General features: G+C 45.8%; 1 protein-coding gene across 3 annotated transcripts; it reads right to left on the reverse strand.

Moving 5' to 3' along the window:
- Positions 1-23,913, reverse strand: LOC117882905 (small ubiquitin-related modifier 3). Of its 3 annotated transcripts, none has more exons than XM_034781789.1 (4): positions 23,726-23,913; positions 4,501-4,629; positions 3,217-3,288; positions 1-1,520 (listed from the first exon to the last, which is right to left on the reverse strand). In XM_034781789.1, the coding sequence occupies exons 1-4, from the start codon at positions 23,744-23,746 to the stop codon at positions 1,458-1,460; spliced, it is 285 nt and encodes a 94-aa protein (XP_034637680.1). In that variant the 5' UTR covers positions 23,747-23,913; the 3' UTR covers positions 1-1,457. The 3 variants fall into 3 exon arrangements, with proteins under 3 accessions (XP_034637680.1, XP_034637678.1, XP_034637679.1); XM_034781787.1 differs by lacking the exon at positions 23,726-23,913 and adding an exon at positions 22,276-22,443; XM_034781788.1 differs by lacking the exon at positions 23,726-23,913 and adding an exon at positions 14,622-14,684.
- Between the last annotated feature and the right edge of the window lie 871 nt (positions 23,914-24,784).

The following is a 24,784-nucleotide window of genomic DNA, read 5'->3' on the forward strand; positions in this document are numbered from 1 at the left end:
GACAGAGTACCAAACTATATTTACTGTATACAGTAGTAAAGGACAACAAATAATGTACAAATTGGTGAATAAACTATGAGCTCTAACAGAATATCCCACCCTAGCCCATATACAATAAAATGAAAAAGAAAATAAGGACTTTTCCCAGCAGATTTCAAGCAAAGAGATGATCTAATGTTGTCAAATTGGTCAGGTAAATATAAAAGGCAGATAATGACCTAATCAAGCAGCAATGGACAACCTATTGAAGGATAATAAGATGACCTTTTTAAAATTTCATTTGGAGTAGAGCCCAAAACTTCATACAGAACTGAAAGTCACCACACAAATGCATTTAAAATTCAATACATTTTTGGGAAGCAGCGGAGCAGAATTTTCTCAGAAGAACCTTAAATTACCTTTTCAAGGTTTTTGTGCTTAGCAATCTTTTAATAGCTCTTCTGCACATACAACTTGGCCATAAGCTTATCAAGAGTCTGTTTGTTAGAGGTTTTGGTTTGTTTTATGTAAGACCACATTTATCCATAAGAAACATGTACTGAAAGAAACCAGAGGCCACATATTTACTAGTACCAAGTGAGTAATAATGATACAACTTTTATGTTTGTATTAAAGGGGATGATAGGGACAAGGTACACATTTTTTTGCCCATCACCTAGTAAACCGATAGTGAGCTGTGATGATGGACTTTTTTCTTTTTATTCTTATGGAACATAATACACTAGTCATGAACACTAGTAGGTTTGGTCTAGCATTCTGGTAATAACTCAATTGCTGACATTAATTCTGGGCAATTCTCTCATTTTTGCTTTTTAAAACTTAAATTTCAATCTATTTTATCAGATTATGACAAAGCACATGTACATTTGCAATATTTAAACATTTACTCTATACTAAGCCTCATATCTGCACGTACAGTCCTTGTATCATAGGTTTTAAGTTTTACAATAATAACTGTGTTTACAACACATAGTAAAAACTTTTAAATCAATAATCTTTTCTTCCCTTCACTTGCCCTATTGTAGGAGGAGATTTTAAACTCACTACTGAAGTGAGGATATATTTACATGATTAGAATTATGCAGTGGGGCAATAATACAACAAGAGTCAGGAATGAACAATCGTGTCCTAGAATATAGGTGGATACTCAGGCCACAGGTTTATATAAACAAGGTAACAGCAGACAGACAACCCATATTTTACTTAAACTGAAAAGTTAATTCCATTTGGCCCAATTTAAGATGTAGATTAATCCCTGCAGATACAGTTTTGACTTGCACACGCAGTATGTCAGAGGGACAGCAGAACAATTTTGGTAAATGTCCTCTAAAGTTTTAGAAGAATCCTGTGTGATTGGCATGTTCATTCATTACTATTTAATAGCAAATCCAAGGACAGATGAGAAAGTGAGGTGTGACAAGGGTCTTTAAATTCCTCTTCCCAAAAGGACAGCATGTTTAACACACTCCACCTGTCTGCTGTTGAAACACATCAATAGTATCTTCATCTTCCATCTCCAGCTGTTGGATTAATATACACATATTTTAATATATACATAGCTATACATTTTAAAAGGGCATTTAGTTCTTGCACCGTTAATAGCATTACTCGTTAAGAAGCAGTGTTTAAATTTAAACTTTAATGCTTATTAAATTCCCCTCTCCACCCAATCAGAAAGCAACATCACCCCCTTCACCACAGTGTCTTCCCAGCTCCAGTCACAAGTTATCTTGGTCTCCCTTCAGCCAAGACATTCCAGGCTGACTGACACTGTGTTGGGAAACAAGATCCCAGATTTAGGCAGTAAAGTAGAGTCTAAGATCCAAGGCATTAAGGGCTTCATGTCAGTCTATGCTTTTCCTTTAGTGTCAATACTCAGCACAGATTGTTCCTACTCGACAGGGCACAACTCTGGCCCTCCATTCCCACCCCTGCTCCCCACAGTCTCAGGCTTGGTCTACACTTAAAAATTAGACCAACCTATCTTCATTACTCAGGGCAGTGGAAAATTTCAGGCCCTGAGAACCATAGTTAGGTCAAAATGACCTACGCATGTCTACACCAGGGGTCAACAGAAGGATTCTTCCATTAACCTAGTTACCGCCTCTCGGAGAGGTGGATCACCTACATCCACAGAAAAACCCTTTCTGTCAACATCAGGAGCATCTACAGTGTTACCGAGGCACAGCTGAAGCACCACAGCTGTGCCGCCGTAGTGTAAACATACCCTGAGTATACTTCCCCAAGAAGTCTGGGGCAAGATTCTCTGCTCTGCTTCCTCCTCGCTAACTGCTAAAGGTGTGGTTTCTGTTGATTTAATCTACAGATCTCCCCAAACTTGCAAATCAAACCTTTATTCCACTCCCAGCCAACTTCTGCAGCGGTGCACTTTGAACAATTGTGCAGTTCAATTTGTCTTCTGAACAGCAAGGGTTTGTAACTAATCTCAACTAACCACTGTGAACAGTTATTCACATGAGTAGTACCATTAATTCTACAGGGATTATACTCTGTGGGCACAGAAAAAGTTAGTTTTTTCAGCAAGCCATCCTGGGGTCCACTCCAGTCAGCTGCAGTCAGGGTGTTCCTTTTCAGCCTAGATTATCTCTCTCATAGTTTTCACATCCAATTACAAAATAGCTTTGTAGGGCATTCCCACAGCCAGAACAAACCAGTTTGGTCAGTGATTTATTGTTCTCTCTCAACTCCAAAGGAGGACTCATTAGTCCAATCCACACCATCCAGAATATTTCTGGGTTTTGTTTCTTGTATTCCCTACCACAGGCCTTGTCCATACCAGGAATTTTCCTCCATGAAATTTATCACTATAGCCAATACTGATTCAGCTTCAGCAGTGGCAGAAATGGTGGTAGCACTAGCGTAGACAAGGCACCAGCAGCCACCTGTGTTTTAATCATGTTATTGTCTATACCTACTCTGCGCATGGTTCGTAAGACAATCCTTAAAACTCTGGCAGCTATTTGAAGCCATGTCTACACTAGTACTCTCACTTGCTAATTGGGTCAAGCTCCACCAGTGGTAACAATTATGAAAAATTTTAAAGAAAAAGAAATCCTACTACACGTTTTGGGAACTGCTGGGCCTACAACACAGATACTATTCTATCAAAATCCCACCTAAAATAGTTTTCTCTAGGTGCAGACACATCTAAAAAATATAGAGTTCTACTACAGTTATTACAATGTATTTTCGTACCTGTGCAGGCGTGTCAGTTTCATTAATTGGTTGTCCATCAAATCTGAATCTAATCTGTCTCATTGACAAACCCTGGAAGTTAAAATAATTAACATGAGCTATGGAGTTCTTACTTTGCAATCCAAATAAAATAAGTTTATGATTAGGAGCAAGTATTTGCTATAATGTGTAAAAATCAGAATTCAGAAGATTTAAAGTGACAGAAGAGCTATATTTATGTTGTAGTATATGATTCGACCCAGATGTCAAAATTTTAAGTTAGTCTGATGTCCCAGGGCAGGCACTGTATGATCAGGACATCTACAGTAGAATCTAAGAGTTATGAACTGATCAGTCAATCACACACCTCATTTGGAACTGGAAGTACACAATCAGGCAGCAGTAGAAGAAAACAAAACAAAACAACAAAAACATCCCCCAACAAACACAGTACTGTATTAAACGTAAACTACTAAAAAAAATAAACAGAAAGCAGCATTTTTCTTCTGCATAGTAAAGTTTCAAAGCTGTATTAAGTCAATATTCAATTGTAAACTTTTGAAAGAACAACCATAATGTTTTGTTCAGAGTTATGAACATTTCAGAGTTACAAACTACCTCCATTCCCAAGGTACTCATAACTCAAAGGTTCTACTGTATTTTGGTATAGCACATGTCCCCTGCACCTGGCAGTATGTAGCTTTCTGTTGAGTGGGAGAAGGAAGAGTAAGCTACCAGAGCAGAGTGATGCAGGGGGATAGAGAGGCAGCAAAAAACATTAAGGGTGGGGGGGAAAAAAAAGAGAAAAAACAAAAGGAAAAGACAGACAACTACTTTTCATCTTCAAAACACTCTGCAAACTTCTTAAACCTCACTTCACACGTGTCAGGTGGATAAGGATTTTATATACGTTATAACACTGAGGTTAAGAGGTCTAAGGCAACAGAGGGAATTAGCGTCAGAGCCTGGATTACAATTCAGGAGTTCCTGGCCCCTAGTACCAATTTTAGAGAACCAGGAGCGCTGGATGAGGAGAAAGTCATTTTGATTAAAGTATAACTGAAACCAAATTTTTCAAACCTGAGAGAGAAAGTTAGGCCGCAAAATCCATATTCTACCATACTTCCATATAATGGGGTCTACTCATCTCTGGAACATTGGTATTTAACACATTTTATGAAAAGAAGTAAAAGTTTCCATAATGACAATGTTTTTCATAAGGTAAGTGATCCTATTGACTCTCAGGCAGCAAAATAAATTTATTATAATACTACAACATATAAAAACTGTGTTTAACACATGTACCTGTCTCTCACAATAAGCCTTCATTAGTTTGCTTAGGGGTGTATGCCTTTTTATTTTGAACTGCACCACAGATCCATCCTGGCCAGCTACTTTTAGATTGATATGGTCATTCTCTGTTTTTACTCCTTCCTGCAAAACAAAATGTAAAGATGGACATCACTATTTATTAATAAAAGTTACCCTAAGAATTTGGAAAAGACTGATAGTAATTTAGCAAACTGTTGCAAAACAGAAGCATTCCTTCCTATAAATAAAGGTTTGATGTTCTCCACAGCACACAAAGGAAAAAAAAAAAAAACTCAAGTTTTGTGTTTGCCTCTGAGACTTGCAGGCAAATAGGTAAAAGCAAGAAACTTTAGAACAAATTACTAAAAACTGAACAAATTCCAACATTTACATCTGCAAACTCAGACCATCCTGAGGGGAAGTTAGTAGATTATTTATACTCAATGGCAAAACACTAAATTAACACAGAGTTAAGGTTACTTGATGATATGTCATGCAGAACACGGAGTTGAGCAAAACTCAAACCTCTGAAAACCAGGAAATGCACAGTTAAGTGTGCATGGGCAACCTTAACTTTGCTCTCTTTCAGTAATGCCCCAATATGCCCCATTAACACAGGAACCTTTACTCTGCCAACCCCACAGTTGCTGAAATTACTCCTGGAGGGGGACGGGGTTTCTGCGCCCCTGCAGGAGCACAGAATTCACACGACCTGCATTTTTCTGTGCTCCCGTGCAGAAAAACACACACCAAAAAAAAAAAAAAAAAATCTGCCAGAGGACATGCGCCTCTTCCCTGCCAGCGCGTCTGTTCCAGTGTGCCTGAAGCAGCCTCAGAGACAGGGGAGAGGGGCTGGGCATGCATGCCTGGCTGATCGCCGGCGGGGGCGGGGCTGGGCATACGTGCGTTCCAACAAGCGAGAGAGAGACTCTGTCCCTCTCTCTTGCGACTGCAGCTCTCTGGCGTGTAACGGTAGGGCTTTTTATTATGCAAGAAGCACGCTAAAGGCACAAATGAAGCAGCCTGCCTGAGGGCTTGTCTACACTGGCACTTTACAGCACTGCAACTTTCTCACTCGGGTGTGAAAAAACACCCCCTGAGCGCTGCAAGTTCCAGCGCTGTAAAGTGCCAGTGTAGACAGTGCACCAGTGCTGGGAGCCACTCTCCCAGCGCTGGAGCTATTCCTCTCATGGAGGTAGGATTTTTAGAGTGCTGGGCGAGCTCCCTCCCAGTGCTGCGCCGCGACCACACAAGCCACGTTAAAGCGGTGCTGCGGCCACGCTTTAACGTTGCCAGTGAAGACGTGCCCTGAGTTAATTGATCTCATTCTCTGAGGCACAAATGTAGCTGCATGCCTATTGTTCCTATTGTTAATTAACTGTTCCCATTCTCAATCAATTCTCCCAGGAGCATAAAATTTGTGAAAGTTTTAAGGCCAGAGTGATGTAAAGAAGTCTTATCATAAATGACAGTAAAGGGATCCTCAGCTAGGAAGATCTTATGTACCTTCTCACTTTTTTCCTGTGCCAAAGTGGCACAATGAGGTTAGATTACAGCTCAGGATTTATTTTACTTACCTATTTAAAAAAAAAACAAAAAACAGACTTTGAGGGCAAATAAAACATTTACCAGGCAGTCAATAAAGGCCCCATCTACACTGGCAATTTTCTGCCCAGTAAAGCGGCTTTCTGTGCTGTAACTCCTGAGGTGTACACACTGCCAAGCCACTTAGTGTGCAGAAACTGCGCAGCTATAGCTCTCTTAAAAAAAAAAAAAAAATCCACCCTGACAAGAGGTGTACAGCTTTCTGCGCCAGGGCTACAGCGCTGTGGTGCCAGTGTAGACACCATGGCAATTACAGCGATGTGATTGGCCTCCAGGAGGTGTCCCACAATGCCTGTTCTCGCCTCTCTGGTCATCGGTCTGAACTCTACTGCCCTACCCCCAGGTGACCAACCGTCATTCCCACCCCGTATGTTCCTTTGCAAATTTGAAAGTTCCCTTCCTGTTTGCTCGGTGATGTTTGCAGTGGTCTCAGCACATCTTTCCAGGTGGCTATGCCTGCTCCACACACCAGCCGATCCCCCGCTTGGAGCAATGCCGAGCTGCTGGACCTCATTGGCATTTGGGGAGAGGAAGCTGTGCAGTCTCAGCTGTGCTCCAGCTGTAGTAATTATGATATCTATGGACAGATTTCTAGATGCATGATAGAAAAGGGCCATGACCGGGACACACTGCTGTGTAGGGTAAAAGTGAAGGAGCTGCGGAACGTCTACCATGAGGCGTGGGATGCAAACCGCCGCTCTGATGCTGCGCCCACGAGCTGCCGATTCTACAAACAGCTGGACGCGATACTCGGTGGCGACCCCACCTCAACTGCAAAGGCCCCTGTGGATACTTCATTGGCTCACGTGCCAGTGGAGAGTGGATCGAGCCAGGAGGAGGAAATCTTGGACGAAGAGCGGGAGGGGGACCCAGAGGATGGCTCGGAGGCCAGAGATGCATGCAGTCGGGAGCTCTTTTCTACCCCGGAGGAGCCTAGCCAGTCAGAGCAGTAGGATCTTGGTGAAGCGCAAACAGGAGAGGAGGCCCCTGGTAAGTGGATCTGATTTCAGGAATTGCTGAAGCAAGTTGTTGGGGGCAGGAGGGTTGCAGAAAGCAGGCTTTTCTCCCACCGCATGCCTAGTCTGAGCGGCAGAACAGGCTGTTGATAAGACTCCCTCACTTCACGGGAATCTCCCTCAGAGATCTCCAGGAAACTCTCGTGGAGATACTGGGCAATCCGCTGCCGCAGGTTCCTCGCCAGAGCTGCTTTGTTTCTTTCCCCTTTTAACGGTAACTTTCCCGCGCCACTGTGCCATCACGGGGAGACAGGGGACCATTGCTGCACACAGGCAAGCTGCATAGGGGCAGGGTGGAAGCTGCAGGCTTGGAGAAGACCCTTCCTTGATTCCCTGCTCACCCTCAGCAGCAAGATATCTTCCATAATGATCACCTCCTGTGGAAAGTGTGGGGACAGGAATGATTATCAGGCCCACCCAACAGGGCTGGCTCTCCCCAAGAGCCACGTGCCCACTGTACAGCAGGGTCCGGGAAGAGTGATTCACCCTGGCCCTGCGGCTACTCACCATTTTGGGGGTCTTGTGGCTCGTGTGCTTGCATGGGGTCAGCCAGTTAGTGACAGGTGTGTGAGTACTGACTGTGTTTTAAAGCACTGAATCAGTGTTGTCTGTGTTGCAAAAAATACTGCTTCTGTAAAATGTTGCATTTAAACTTCACAGAGATGACCTTGGGAGGCCAGCCTCCCTTATCGGCAGCAGAACGGCTGTGCAGAATTAGAAAGCGGCCATGAAGAACTAAGGAGGACTTTCTCCGTGAGGTTATGATGCACTCTGACACAGAGAAACAGGAACTGAAGGAGTGTCGGGACAGCAAAAAGAGGGACCGAAAGGAGAACGCAGCACACCAGAAAGAAGCCACAGAGCAGCTCTTAAACGTTATGGAGCACCAAGTGGACACGCTCCAGGCAATACTAGCTCTTCAAACCGAGCAGCTCCGCACCCGCCCTCCCTCCCCTGCAGCCGCTGTCACAAAACTCTTTCCCATGCGCCTCCCCCACCAACACACTTATCAATCTCCTGGCTCCACTCTCTACCCACAGCATTCCACTCCTCCTTCCTCACAGTCCAGCAGTGTGGACTCCCAATACCCACTGCACTCAACACCCATCCCCCTGGCCCTGCTGAAGTACAGCACCCACTACATTGTACTCTAAAGGAGAAGGTTGGGTATGATCCCTGTACATACACAAATCTGTAGCTGTCCGGGGACCCCTCCTCCTCTGGAGACCTTCCCTTTCCCCCCTCCCCCTCCCTGCTGATGTATTATTGTTGTTTGACTCTCTCTTTTAATAAAAGAATTGTGTTGGTTTGAAAGCAATCTTTATTCTATTAAGTGAAAGCAAAAAGAGCACTGCAAAGCAACATGCAATTATGTTAAACCCCCCCTGTTTCATCATGTTCACTAGACACCTCCTAGCATTACAAGCACTGCAATCCTTAGCATAGCAGCAAATATTAGTGGCTTTCAGCTTCAAATTGCTGCCCCAAGGTATCCCTGATCCTTATGGCCCCACGCTGTGGCCCTCTAATAGCCCTGGTCTCTGGCTGTTCAAACTCAGCATCCAGGTGCTGAGCCTCTGCGGTCCAGCCCTGAGTGAAGCTTTCACCCTTCCATGCACAAATATTATGCAGCGTACAACACGCAGCTATAAGCATAGGAATATTGTCATCGGCCATGTCCAGCTTCCCATACAGGCATTGCCAGTGGGCTTTTAAACAGCCAAATGCACTCAAAAATCATTCTGCACTTGCTCAGCCTGTTGTCAAACTGCTCCTTGCTGCTGTCAAGTTGCCCCATGTACGGCTTCATAAGCTACGGCATTAGGGGTAGACAGGGTCTCCCAGGATCACAATGGGCATTTCAACTTCCCCTATGGTGATCTTCTGGTCAGGGAAGAAAGTCCCTGCTTGCAGCTTCTCGAACAGGCCAGTGTTCCAAAAGATGCGTGCGTCATGCACCTTTCCGGACCAGCCTGCATTAATGGCCGTGAAACGCCCACGGTGATCCACAAGCATCTCGAGAACCATTGAGAAATACCCCCTGCAATGTACTCGGTGGCTAGGTGGTCTGGAGCCAGAATTGGAATGTGAGTGCCGTCTATCGCCCCTCCACAGTTAGGAAAGCCCATTTGTGCAAAGCCATCCACAATGTCACGCATGTTGCTCAGAGTCATGGTCTTTTGGAGCAGGATGCGATTAATGGCCCTGCACACTTCCATCAACACGACTCTAACGGTCGACTTTCCCACTCCAAACTGGTTAGCAACTGATCGGTAGCAGTCTAGAGTAGCCAGCTTCCATAGTGCAATAGCCACACGCTTCTCCAATGACAGGGCAGCTCTCATTCTGGTGTCCCTGCGCCGCAGGGCTGGGGCGAGCTCATCACACAGTCCCATGAATGTTCTGCAGCCACTGCTCATCATCCCAGACATGCATCACAATGTGATCCACCACTCAGTGCTTGTTTCCCGAGCCCAAAAGCAGCCTTCCACTGTGGTCAGCACCCCCATGAATGCCACAAGAAATCTCGTGTCGTAGCTACTACACGTGGCAAGACCAACGTCGCACTCCTCTTGCCTTTGTAGTTTAAGGAATAACTCCACTGCCACTCCTGATGTGTTGGTCAGAGCGAGCAGCATACTGGTCAGCAGTTTGGGATCCATTCCTGCAGCCCGAAGAGGCAGAGCGCGCAGTACGCAAACAGTTGAAAGATGGTGTCAAACACGGGCAGAAGCACAGGGATTGCTGGGATGCAAAGCAATGCATCATGGGGCATTGGGATGCCCCATGACCCCCTCCACCTTTCCACAAGTCTTAGCAGAAAAAGAGAAAGAGGTGCTCTGTAGGATAGCTGCCCAGAGTGCACTGCTCCAAACTGCGCTGCAAGTGTGAACACGCTATTGCGCAGGCAGCTGTCAGTGTGAACACACAACAGCGGTTTCCTTCTGCGCTCTCTGAGCAGTGCTGTAACTGTCGGAGCTGTAACTTTGCCATTGTAGACATGCCCAAAACGTCAGGACACTCAGAACCAAGCACTTCCCAAAGTACAGAGCCAAGTCCAGAACAATGATTAGCAAAACAGCATTACTTTCATGTGTGAAAGTCTGAGCAATTTAAAATGACATTCTACCCGCCCCCCGCCCCGGTTTGGTGTTCTGTAATGTAATTTAAAATTAAAATCCAGGATTATAACTGGAATGCCGGGTATTAGTTACCAAGTGTTTGTAACTTAACTTCCATGTGTTTAGGAAATGCTGAATAGTTATTGTGACTTTTTTCTGTATTGTAGTTTTAATAAATTACTAAAACAACTGAAACTGGTGTGATTATATTATATTGACAAATAAAATATGCAGAATTTTGAATTTTTTGGTGCAGAATTTTGTTTTGCCACAGAATCCCCCCTGGAGTAAGAAATGTATAACCTCTTTACCTCCTTTTACAACCCATTCACTCTCATGCCCAGGATTCCAGCTAACTGTTAAAGAACCCCACCCCACCCCAAAAAAAAAAGTTGCCCTGAACCCACTCAGTCCTCTGTCCCTGGCTTTTCCCCCACCTGATTAAACAAAACTTTTTGTTTAGACTGGCTACTGACTATCCTGCTGTCTTCACAGTAAGCCTCCCCGTAATATAAAAATATGTTATCACACACACAGCTACTAGCAAACACGAGTTATTAAATCTTTATTGCACAGGTGTGCAAAGATTCAGACTAGAAATGTCAGTGGTGGGGTGTTCACCAGAGGCAATGGCATCAGCACATTCCCTCAACCTACCCAGGTAAGTATAAGTGGCTGCACAGAAACCCTCTTGGTTTTGTTCTTTATTGGCGCATGCACACTGTGCTCCTTCCAGGTTGCACATCTAGGCAAGCAAAGAAGTGAACATGTTCTTAAATACTGTTCACAGCTTGGGTCCGCCAGAGACTTAGGGGGTGCCATGTACTACCTTGCGTAACAACTGACTGACCAAAGGGACTATTTTGACCTGCATCACAGCAATAGTTTTATCTGTAGCTCTGCACAAACACACACGCACACAGAGCCAGAATTTCCCATTGTCTCCCTCATGCCCGTGGCTGTGGAGACACTCCTTATTCTGAGCATACCTCTGTATACCACTGAAATAAATTTCCTTACTTATCAAACAAGTCAAAATAAGGACTCAGTCACAACAGAATAAAAATTGTTGCTCTAATTAGATCTGGTACCTTGCAATCCATTGCTATGGAATACAGAGGATGCAGTAATATGTTCAAAGCACTTAATCACTCTCTCTCTCCTGGATTCTAATCCCTCTTTTCCTCTCCTCCCCATGCAATCTGAGTTCTGGTGATTTATATGAAACAGGTAAATGTCCCATCAGTGGATATCTAGGATTTGTTTTGGGTTATGTTATGTCTAGCTGTCTGCAAGTCTCTAAAAGTGTAAGAGAAATTTTGTACACTTTTTTTTAAAAGTTTACTTTAGAGAGACATTTGTTTGACTATTTCAGATAGGAGCAACTGTCCGATGGGGGTCCCCTGGAGTGGGTGAGGAATATCCTGAATTCCAGGTCCTCAGCCCTTAACTGCCCATCAAATGTCTTCCGGGAAGGCAATGGTTATCCCTCAAGAACAGACACCATGCTTAGCGATAAGACAATGCTTGATGGGAGCCTGTGTGTCCCAGTCAAGAGAAAGGGGTATATCCCACATAAATATTATGCAAAGACCTTTTCCGCCTACAACAGTACTAAGCTTGGCACAATTTGATTTTTTTTTTTTTTGTAAATTTAAAAATAAAAATCAATATTAACTTAAATCTTTTTCAGAGTTGTATCAATATTAATACATTTTCAGTTTTACGGTGGTGCTGCAAGGGCCTCCCTGTACAGCTGCGAGGTACTGAATCCCTGCAGGAGCAAGCTGTAGTGAGAGCTATGGTCCTGGCAGGGCAGAGCAGTGACTCCCCAGCCTGGAATGCAAGGACAATGAGTTCCCAGCCACAGGGGAGGCCACCCTGCTGCTGAATGACTCCTGCTAGGGGAAGACCACTGCATCCCCAGACAGTGAGTGAGTAAGTGAGCAGGGCTGTGACAACAGAGCTGCAGAGGGCTCCCTGAGCAGCCAGAGGAACAGTGATGCAGATCCCTACAAGCAAATAGTGCAGAGAGGCCAACAGATTTTTTTTAGTCCATTTCAGTGCATCAGGCAAAACTGACATTTACTGAGAACTAACAAACAATTTAAATCGAATCCTGCCAAGCCTAAATAATACAATGCACCGAGTACTGCAGGCCTAGATAAACAAATTAATGCTGTCTACCCTGCACAGAATCCCCAGCCATGCAACTCCCCATTTCTTTGAGTCCTGGAGCAAAGAATTCCAGATGGTTGAACTAGATGACCTCCCGAGGTCTCTTCCAACCCTAATCTTCTATGATTCTATGTGTTGTGAGCTAAGGTTGCTGCTCCTTGGTCTTGATGCACCTTTTCTGGGAGGAAGGCAGGAGGAGGAGGATGGGGGCGATGGAGGAACCCCTCAGTAAATCAAAGTTTATAATGTGGCCCACCCAACCTGTGCTAAGGTTCACAACTACTGTACTTCAAATGTGTAAGTTAAGAGTCACATTCCTTTATGACATGAATTTCAGTGAAATAACTGTCATTCACTGAGTTATCCCACTGTCCTCAAACCCTGCATTGAACATGCTCACTTACACAGGTGCATAATAGACCGCAAACACTTTAATTGCTGATCATTTATTACAAACCAACCATAAACAAGCAAACAACATTTAAAACTCTGTTAAATCTAAAAAAAAAAAAATAATCCCAACACCTAAACAGTCGTTCTCAAACATGCTGAAACATGCATCAGAAAGTACTGATCATACATCTTAAAACCCTCTGTACATCTGAAAAATCCCCTGACCCTTGTGTGACAGATGTACCCCAGCTACAAGAAACAGTGAGGTGTCAAACCTTGTAAATATTTCTGACACACAATACACATTTTTCAATTAGCCATGAACCTTCCAATTTCCCAAGTAATGTTCTTCCAACACTTAATAGTTTTCATATTGTCACTGTAGTGATTATTCAGAGGCTCAGCCAAATTAAAGACTATCACAGCTCCTGGACACAAGTCACTGATGCAGTCCAAATCTGCTCTCATACATTGTGTGAGCAGTACACCAGGAATAAGGCCCAAATAATTTCTGCCTGACTGAATCACCATGTCTGACACATCACCACCTCTCAAGTCACCAGTGAGACATTGTAGAGTGGGCAAAACATGATGCCAACCTCTTTTTTCTCTCTCCACCCAAATCAACTTGCAATTAGTAATCCCCATGTCATGGTGCACTCATTACTCTCCTGCAAACTTATCCAACCTTGTGATCCAGAAATTGCCCAGAAACCACACATTAGCGCCTCTGGCAGCACACATTTATTTTTCCTCAGCAATCAAGGTAGCCATGCTGTCAGTTCTAAATCTCTGAGCTATGTTTCTTTAAAGAAAAAACAAAAACAAAACCAAACCACATTAAACACAAGATCAGGAAGTAGCCACTTGGCCCCACCCTTCCCCAGGGGCTAACAATACACAGATTTTCTCAAAAACAATGAGGAGTCCAGTGGCACCTTAAAGACTAACAGATTTATTTGGGCATAAGCTTTCGTGGGTTAAAAAACCACTTCTTCAGATGCAGAAGTTTTTTTTACCCACGAAAGCTTCTGCCCAAATAATTCTGTTAGTCTTTAAGGTGCCACTGGACTCCTCATTGTTTTTGTGGATTCAGACTAACATGGCTACCCCTCAGATTTTCTCAAACCATCAATTCATGGCTTGCCAACCAGCAATTCACATATATCCCTCTCCCCATAACACCTCCCCTCACTGCAGCCCCAAACTGCCTCCTCCTATTGCCCCACTCCTAATACCTCTCTTTTCCTAGCAGGAATTCACATATCTAATTTTCCCTCAAAAGACTTTGATGGCATTGCTCCTCCCACCCCAAAAAATAAAACTGCCATCCATTACTCACATATTGCAGCAACCTCCATCCACTCAGTCAAAATCTCCATTTGCTTAGCCAGGGAGGGTGGGGGAAGGGTTTGTGATTAACTTATTCTTAATTATGTTAATTGAAGGGTGAGTTCACAGCCATCAATCTCAATGAGATCTGTGATTCATCAAGTCATTAATACCTCTCAGTTTATCAGTACAAGGCACAGAGGGCAACCAGTTTTGGAAGAGGGGTCGTAACTTGGGAACTCCTCAATCAAATGACTCTACATTTGGATCACTAATGGTACCCCATGAGGCACACCAACTTTCAAAACAATCAATGTAACCAGATAATAGAGTCGAGCTTTAAAGCACATTAAATGGCAAAACACCTAGTTAACACAGACTTAAGGCTGCCTGGTGACATCTGTTGTCCCTCCAGAACATTGAGCTCAGCAAAATTAAAAACCAGGAAATATATAGGTAAGGTACACACCCATGTAATCTTGAGGTGAGTCAAGTTCAAAGGACGACTGTTTGTCATCTTGAGCTATCCAGCTGGTAGGAAACTTTGAAGGCTAACAAGCCTATTAACTCCTCTGTCTCCACATGCTCAGCGTCATCTATTAGGTGTGCGAATAGGCTTGTGAGCCTTAGGGTTTGGCTACACTGGCGCTTTACAGTGCTGCAACTTTCTCGCTCAGGGGTGTGAAAAAACACCCCTCTGAGCGCAGCAAATTACAGTGCTGTAAAGCGCCAGTGTAAACAGTGCCCCAGCTAATCCCCTCGGGGAGGTGGAGTACCTGCAGCGCTGGGAGAGCTCTCTCACAGTGCTGGTGCCGCAACCACACTTGCACTTCAAAGCGCTGCTGCGGGAGCGCTTTGGAGTTTCGAGTGTAGCCAAGCCCTTAGTGTGCCTAACTGGAGAAGCAAACTTTTTTTCAAATAATGTTTTAATGTGATTTCTGCCAAAGGGCTGGTGAGTGCCATGCACTCTGTTGAGTAACCGTTGAGTGTCTGAGATACTGGTGCAACGATCTGAGACCTAGTTGGATCTCTATCTGTGAGCAAAAAAAGCATTGCCAGGATGTGTCAACTTTAAGAAAAGTTGACCCCCCCCCCTGCCCCAGAGTCTGTATCTTGGGAACCCCTTGGTCACATTGACCCAAATTTAGATCACTATACTCTATGTCCCATCACTTAATCAGATTGCCTTAAAATTCAGTGTAACAATATGGATTTTAGAGCACTTTGAACTATTGAACATTAAACAGAAAATTGATTTTAAGGTTAAGATTAAAATGGTAGGAATGGAAACCTGCGAGCAATTTTCTGTACTGGTGCATGCATGCTGTGAACAATGTCCATTTTCTTAAATCTCATTCTACATTTGGGTGTCCCAAAGATTGGTGGGTGCCATGTGCTACCTTGGGTAAAACGACACATTGGATGTGGTGTAAATGAAAATGGTCTCATAGCTTGATCTCTAGCTCAGTTGGGGGGTGGGGACAAAACAAAAAACAAAACCCTCCACCTAGAACTTTTTGGGAAATGGCTATTTTTCCCAGGGCATATATCTCCAGAACCTCTATCTCAAATGTCCCCAAATTTGGGTCACTAACCCTACTTTACATCCCTCTGAAGCACACCAAATCTCCAAGTAATCTAAGCATGATGATTTTAGAGGACTTCGAAAAATCAACCTTTAAACAGAAGTCGTGACGCAGCCATAACTATGGTGGTCAGGCCTTGTTACTATAATTAGCTGGATCCTATTTATAAGACACTGCAAAGATCTGCAAGTTATACAACATTCACTAATTTTCTATTAAAATAGTCAGCGTTTTGTAAGTGACTAGCACCTGTTTTTGCCATAGAATTATTTTATCATTTTTTATATTATTTCTAAGTCCTAAATAGGTTCAACTACAAACTTAAATGGGAGTTTCGTTAACTTCAATAGAAGCAGAAATACATTAATGCTAAGTGCTTTTGAAATTCCCACCCTAAATGCTTAGATCATAAGGCGTTATTTCAACTCCAACAGTAAGAGAACTCATTTTATAATTCTTTATGTGCTTTGAAGTGTTACTCACTAAATGCTATCTTTAACTGTATATTTTCAAAGTATTTCCAAATATTTTCTTGTTCATGGCAATCTCTCTCATAAGCTTCCTCTCATCCCACCCCCAAATCCCTAGATAGACACAGACAGAGATGATTTCAGGGCACTAGAGTACAGTGCTCGCCACCTCCCAGAAAAGACCCTGTACTGCAGGCCAATGGTAGAGAGGAGATCAGCCAAACTCTGTCCTCCGCCCTTCACAAAGACAGAGAAGAGAGCTGCTCTATGGCACTGCACTGTCAGTGGCAGCAGGAGCACACATGCAGTTGTTTGAGAGATCAGAACCACTAGCTTTAACTGTTGATTTATGTGGGGAGGTCAGTGACCATTACACGCAAGGTACAGGGAGAGAGCTAGAATAAGAACAGGTGATCATGTGAAAGTTAGGGGAAGATGTAGACACAGGAGGCAAGAGGCAAGGATGATTTTCCTTTCCTATCAAGAGACAGGCTTAAATTACAAATAAAAATTGGATCCAGGAAAAGGTGCACGTGGACATAGGGTTTAAATAAGTTCACAGAGGAGTACAAAACGTAAAACAGGAGAATATGAAAGAATACTGAAACTTGTGTTACCGCCATTTACCCCACTCCTTTGTCTATGTGTCATCTATTTTGATTGCAAGCTCTCAGGGGCAGGCTTCTGATAAGCACTTAGCAGAAGCAGTTTCAGCAGGTAAAATAACACACTGGAGGAGGGGAAGATGAGCTCCAACTGAAGCTAACAAGTTCCCTCCTTCTCCCAGCACTTCTTAGACAGAGAACTCTGCAGGGGAGACCCTCCTGCCCCTAGGGGCATCAGGCTCTACCCTCCCCACAACCATGTGGCTCTGGGGAAGCTGCATAGAAGCAGCTAAAGTCTCAGCTGGCAACAAACAGAAGCCGTTACAGCTGGCACTATTGGACACATGATGATGTCATCTAGAGAAGTGGTCCTCAAACTTTTATACCGGTGACCCCTTTCCTCTGAGTGCGACCCCCCCTTATAAATTAAACATTTTTATATATTTAACACCATTATAAATGCTGGAGGAAAAGCGGGGCTTGGGGTGGATGCTGACAGCTCGCAACCCCCCATGTAATAACCTCACCACCCCCTGAGGGGTCCCAACCCCCAGTTTGAGAACCCCGGATCTAAAGGTATGTCTACACTGCACACTCCTTTTGGTGGTGTGTAGAGTACATAGATGACATGCTCCCCTAGCACTGTTAATAACTAGCACCGTAGATGGAGAGGCACTGCTTAGGTAAGTAACAATATGCCTGAACCCTGTGTGTACCCAACATGACTCTCTGTTTGCCCAAGCACTGCCTGTCCTGCAGCTGCCTCCCCACAGCTGGGGTCCTTCCCCATGGCAGTGAAAGACTCTAGCAATGTGGAGGCAGCAGAGCCAAGCCTTTCTCCACTGCCAACCCCTGCTAGAGCTTTACTGACACATGTAGCTACACTGCAGCGTGGACGCAGCTTGCTTTGCACAGCAGTATGTAGTAACACATACCCTACATGCCACCACAAGAGGTGTGTAGTGTAGACATAGCCTGTTTTCTAGTATTGCCTCTGGACATTCTCTCCTCTGCTGATTAGTTGTTTACTTCTCCCCCTCCCCCCCACCATGGTCTCTTCACTTAAATCTCACTCCATCTGCCCTCCACAGTCCCCCCTCCCTCTCTTCTGCGTTTTCCATCTCCCTTCCTCTTTCTGTTAACCTCAACCCACCTAATCACAACGTCCTCCCCACAAAAAACCTCCAAGGCGCTAACGTTCTCAAACCATCACTGTATTTGTATTTTCTATCCCTCTGCCCTATCCTTTGGGCTTGGCTACACTGGCATTTTATACCGCAATAAAGCCTTCTACCTTACTCCCCATCCACACTGGCAAGGCACGTAGAGCGCTCTGACTCCCTGGCTAGAGCGCTCCTGGTACTCCACCTCCACAAGAGGGATAACGGCTGTTGCGTATTGACTGAGACACCCCAGGGCCAGTGTGAACAAGGATTTACATTACAGCGCACTGATTGACCTCCAGAAACGTCCCATAATCCCCTTAAGTCAAGTGGCCACTCTTCTCTTTGTTATTAAATCAGCTGAAGAATGTGGAAGTGCCTTTTCAGAGCTCCGTTTCAGACAGCGGCTGCTTCTCGGCAACAGGGCAAAGCAAACGTTTACTGAGTGAGTGAGAGAGGCAGGGGGGCTAGGGGGATCTGGATTTACAAGATAGCGTGCTGAGACACTCTCAGTACTCCAAAAACCCACTCTCTCTCTCCCCCCACATACAAACAACACACTCCACCCCACCCCTCATTTGAAAAGCACGTTGCAGCCACTTGACTGCTAGGATAGCTGCCCATAATCCACCGCTCCCAATGCCGCTGCAAATGTGGCCATGCCAGTGCGCTTGCAGCTATCAGTGTGGACAGACTGCAGCACTTTCCCTAGTGCACTCTCCGAAGGCTGGTTTAACCCAAAGCGCTCTACAGCTGCAAGTGTAGCCAAACCCTTTGTCTGTTTAAATTATAAACCAGGGATCAGCAACCTTTGGCAGGCAGCCCGTAAGGGAAATCCGCTGACGGGCCGGGATGGTTTGTTTACCTGCAGCGTCCGCAAGTTCGGCCGATCGCAGCTCCCACTGGTCGCGGTTCACTGTTCCAGGTGAATGGGGGCTGCAGGAAGCGGCGCGGGCTGAGGGATGTATTGGTCGCCGCTTCCTGCGGCCCCCATGGGCCTGGAACATTGAACCGCGGCCAGCGGGAGCTGCTATATGCCGAACCTGCGGACGCTGCAGGTAAACAAACCATTCCATCCTGCCAGCGGATTTCCCTTACGGGCTGCATGCCAAAGGTTGCCAATCCCTGTTATAAACTCTTGGAGTGGGGGAGGGCAGGAGACTATCACTATGTTTGTATATTACCTAGAAAAATGGGGCCCCTTTCTCAATTGACATTTAAGTGCTATCACAAAACAAAAATATCTTAGTACATTTTTGGGTACAATAATAATTTTCTAATATTTTTGGAAGCCTGAAACAGTCATCTCTTTATTTCACATCTTTTGTTGGTGTTAAACATTTGAGTCAAACATGACTACTATTAGAAACAAGATAACTTCTGACAGTCAAGACATAATCCTGCCCTTCTTTCCTGATAGTCCTGGTATCTACCCAAAACAGAACACAGATGTTTCCATCAAACACAGCCTCACTAGTTCAACCACGTTACCAGATAATATATGGAGATATACCTATCTCATAGAACTGGAAGGAACCTCGAAAGGTCCTCAAGTCCAGCCCCCTGCCTTCACTAGCAGGACCAAGTACTGATTTTGCCCCAGATCCCTAAGTGGCCCCCTCAAGGATTGAACCCACAACCCTGGGTTTCCCAGGCCAATGCTCAAATCACTGAGCTATCCCTCCCCCCCAGATAAAGCACCAAATAAATTCAGTTTAGATTTTTAAACAGCAATGACTGTCCTTTAAGTACTGAGAATGCAAAGTCCTAACCACCCTCTTCATTTTAAGAATCATACAACTATCAGAAACATTCACCCAAGTTATCAGCAGAAGACAGGTGAGCTCTCCAAGTAAGCCAGTGCCATAGCTCAGGTCAGATCCTCCACTACTAGGTGGAGATTTCACCCTTTCCTTAAAATGGCAAACTCCTCCAGATGAGCACCAGTAAGAGAGAAAGTGATCTTCTCCAAAACAGTCTCTAGAAAAGATTCCAGATTCTGAAGGGTACAATCCAGAGAGGAAAATATCTATCAGCAGAGCCATAGAAAAGCTATACCAAATACAGCTAGTCAAGTCCAGTCCTCCTTGGCCCCTAGATTGATTCTCCCTTCCTTCGTCTCAAGACTGCTTCCAGCACAGGAAGTTTCTAACCCCAATGGAAGGAACAAGGACCATTAAGGATTTTGTGGACCAAAAGTTTAAAAGCTCACTGGGGAGCGGTTTTGAATATTTGCCCATTGTCCTACAAAACAACTTTAAATCTCCAGTCTTTGCTCACCTGTCTTTATCATAAAGTCACCCTAAATCTAAGGTTGCCCACAAAAGTCAAAAAAAAGCTAAAGATTTACAAGTTAGCACTCTGCTTCCTGTATAACTATCTACATCATTGCTAGTTTTTCCACCAGAACCCTTCCCTGCAACATTCTAGCTTGCCACAATATGTGGCTTAGAGCTTTGGACACAGACCTCCAAGGGCAATTTCATTCTATTCTATATAGGTTCTTACAATGCACTGATCACGGTATCCAAACACCTTCCAGTAGCATGCTAAGTGACATGACTACACACCTGTCATATATTGTTTGTTCTCTCATCCTCTCCTAGAGGGAGAAGTGTGTTCAGGGGAGTATGTTGGTTCAATAGTGTCTGCTCCCGCCCCCACTGCTTTTTTAATATATGTGTTGTTAGGTGTTTATAATAGAGAAGGCAAGGTGGAAGAAATGCACCTTGTACTTGGAACAGAAAGTGATGAGGTTTGTGGTAGTACTTAGTCCCGGGGCAGGGTGTCTCCAATGTCTCAGACAACCCCTAGAGAAAGCTGTCTTCTGCACAGACAAGCTTTACTCTTATTGTTGAGAGTTCCACTGTGCCAGAGGAGTGGGGTTGTCGACCATGGTCTTCATACCTGAACTTTAGACAATCTTTTAGCTATCCTGGACCCAGGCCAAGGAACACTTAAGATAATGATTGAGACCTTGAACTTGATTCGCTATTCTATGGGAGGCCAGCGTACAGAACAGAAAACAGATGTGATGTGCTCATGGTAGCACGTGTTGCTGAGGAGATGTGCTGCAACCTTCTCCACTAGTAGGAGTTTCCTAAGTTCTGAAGGTTTCACGCCCAGGTATATCATGTTGGTGTAGTCCAGCTGAGAGGTGCCAAAGGCACGAATAACTACGGCCAGGTCTTTGTCCACCAGAATGGGACAGAGTCTCCTAGCTAAATAGAGATGGAAGAAAGCACTACTTGCAAATGTTGGCAAGTGAGACTCAGCATCAGTGAGGAATCCAGGAGTATTCCTAGACTATGGACTGAACGGACCAATTGTGGGTGTCTCTCTCAACCAACGGAAACAGCACCATGGCTGCAGGCTTTTCAAAATACTTTTCTTTTGCCCACCAGCCTCACCTCTGTCATTCAAGCTCCCTTTGGTGAGATTACACTTTTCAGGGGATCCCCCCAAAAGACAGCAACGAATTCCTCAGACTTGAATGAGATCTTGGCCAACCAATCCTCTTTCAGAGAGTTAACAGAAAATTTCAGTTGCCACATCTCTTTTCCTCCACCAGAAAACAGCCAAAAGCCCCTCTGCGGTATCATCTCTAGACCACCACATCCCTCGGCCCGCGCTGCTTCCCGCAGCCCCAATAGCCTGGAGTGGCGAACAGCGGCCAGAGGGAGCTGCGATCGGCCGCACCTGTGGATGCGGCAGGTAAACAAACTGGCCCGGCCCGCCAGGGGCTTTCCCTGAACAAGTAGCGGACCGGCTTTGAGAACCACTGCTCTAGACTACAAAATCTTTTCAGCCAACTAGCACATCATCTCCACAGGAAGACTAAAGAACTTTCTCCTCCTGAACCATACCTCCTGACAGATGGGCTCTGAAGATTATTCACGCAGGTCGTCTCAGTAATTCCCACGCCCTTTCTTTCTGGCCTCCTCACCACCCCATAAAGTAACAAGTGTTATCTAACAGTGTCTCAGATATCATCTATTTAAGAATGATTGTTCTAATTCCAGCCAACAAGAAGTTCTTCAGTTTCTATTCAAAGTTCTTTGTGGGTAGAAAGAACATGGGATTTCAACTTAAACCTAGTAGTAAATAAACTCCATTTCTGCACACAATTTCTGGCTCATATCATTCAAGAATTACCTCTGAAAGTATACCTTTCCTCTGTCAATCTCAATGAGACCTACCTTCAAATTCTGTTTAGTTCAGCTCACCTGTGTTACATTTACTTCACAATTTAGGACAACTGGCTGTGGTAAGTAATGCCCTTTGATCTCATCTACTCACATTTTCAGAGAGATGACAGTAATAGCAATAGTGAGTCTGAAACAAGGCAGCATTCAGAATTATCAATATATGGACAACCTGCAGCGAAGGCTTGATCATACTAAAGTGCTTTTCTTAATATGCACAGAACTATCAAGGTCCTGGCGAACCACAATTTTGTTTTTAACCCTGGGCAAGAAACTCAGAAGCTTCCACACATTTCAGAATCAAGGAACTTAGTAAGTACCCACTGGCCATGCCTCCACTAAAGAGGCACAGGTGTAGCCTGTATCAAGCACGTTCTTTGGGCACTGCTGCAACTCTGGTCCTTGGAGAATTTTCTGGGACTACCAGGAAGAGGCACTGGCTCATCAACTGTTCCCACCTCTATCTGTTCAGCTTTCCATCCTCTGGTAAAAATCTTTTCTTCTTCAGTGACAAGCCCCTGAATGGCAATATGGCTGTCACATGGTTCTTCGAATGAAGAAGTGGCAAGTTCACTTTTCCAATTGTTAATATTCTATTTTTTGTACATGTATGGTAGCTGTTTGTAAAATTGGTTATATTTCTCAAATGAACATTGTTGCAATCCCATACTGTCAGGGCAGGTCAATGAAAGCACGTCAACTGGCCAAGCTTTGTTGCTTCTCAGCTGGACTAGAGCAATGCAATGTACTCGGGCACGTATTCTTCAGCATTTAGCAAACTCCACTAGTCGGGAATGTTGCAACATGTCTTCCTCAGCAACACAGGCTACTGCGCGCACACCAAACCCTTCCTCCGTTCACTACAGTCGCTGCATACAGATTTTCAAATCAAGGTCAAAGTCTCAGGTCTTATCTTCAAGGCGCTCTGTGGCCTGATCCCAGGAGATCTAGAAAGACCACCTACAGCCCCAGGATGAAGACTGCAGCGCATAACTCTGCTCTGGGGCCAGTCTTTGACACCGTGGAATGAAGGCCTCCAGAAACCGAGGTCCGTCCTGACCTCACCACTCTCGGCTCCCACCGCAAAGTGTATGTCTTTGACCTGCCTTCTGGACCGCGAACACACACCCACAGGTCCATTTAAACAGGCCCTACCCACTACCCAACTGGCTCCCCGGGGAGCGACCCCGCAGGCCAGGAGTTAACACGCTGCCGCGAGGGGCGGCGGGAGCTCGGCGAATGGGGGCGGGGCGAGCGGAGGGGAGCGGAGCGGAGCGGACGCTCCCCACGACGGCACGGCGCAGCGCCTCTCCGCGACGTCGCCCCCAACCCCAGGGAGGCCCGACCCGCAGCCTGGCCACGCTCCCAGCATCCCTCGCGAGCGGGCGGGGCGCGAGACCCCGAGTCCCTTCGCTATGGGGCGGGGCCGGCAGGCCCCAGGGAGCCCGCGGGCCCGGGCTGCGCAGCGGGGAGCCCGCCTCTGAGCCAGGCGCGGGTCCGGCAGCCCCGCGCAGGGTGCAGCGTGCGGCGGCCCCAGCCCTTACCTTGGGCTTCTCCTCGGACATGGCGGCGTCGGACGGGTCCGGCCTGGCGGGAGCGCGGAGGGGGCACAGTCACGCTCTCAGCTCCCGCGTCTCTCCCGCCGCAACTGCCCGCGAGACCGCGCTTCGCCCCCCAAATCCCCGGCCTCTGATTGGCTCCGACGGGCCCACGTGCGTGTGCGCGCTCACGAGGCGCGCTCGCGAGCGATTTCTCGTCGGGGGCGCGCTTTAGGGGCGGAGGCAGGTAGCGCTGGGAAGTGCGTCATCGGGGAACCGGAAACGGTGGAGCAGGACGCCAAAACGGGGGGGAGGGGCGAAGTAAGTGGTTCTCAGAACGGGGGGGGTAAAGGGGAAGAGGGAGCTCCCCACAGATCCTGGAGAGAGGGTCAGCTCCTTTCAGAGCTTGGGGGAGGGGCAAAGGGAGCAGAACCTATGGGGAGGGGCAGCACAGAGCCCTCTGGGTCAGCTCCCCAGGGAGAGTGGGGGAGGGGCAAAGGGGACCCTGCTGTCCTATTGCCTGCCATACGCCCTGGTGGTGCCGCAGTCACAACTGTTAGACAGAAGCACCTTTGCCATGGGGAGATAGCAAGTGGGGTATGTTGGGTAGTGGCGGTTTGGGTAAGGGTAGCTCACCTCTCTGAGACACCCAGAGGTACAAATGCAGGTAACGTATAGCTCTGCACTAGCACTTTTCACCAGCAGGTTGAGATCAGTATTGTTTTCCCCATTTTAAAGATGGGGAAACTGAGGCTGCATATGGGTATACAAATACTTGGGTCCTCCTGTGTGCGCTCATGACTTCCCCCCAGCACACCCACACCTACATGTGCACGTTCATGGAAACGTATAGCTCTACCCCTATGCATAGCTAATGGACACTACATGAACATGGCGCTGTGTGGCCTGGGCCCAGGAGATCTAGAAAGACCACCTACAGCCCCAGGATGAAGACTGCAGCGCACAACTCCACTCTGGGGCCAGTCTTTGACACCGTGGAATGAAGGCCTCCAGAAACCGAGGTCCGTCCTGACATGAACACACACACAATGGTGCAGGTACCTA

This window comes from Trachemys scripta, chromosome 9 (genome assembly GCF_013100865.1).
Source record: "Trachemys scripta elegans isolate TJP31775 chromosome 9, CAS_Tse_1.0, whole genome shotgun sequence".
Taxonomy (NCBI): Eukaryota; Metazoa; Chordata; order Testudines; family Emydidae; genus Trachemys; species Trachemys scripta.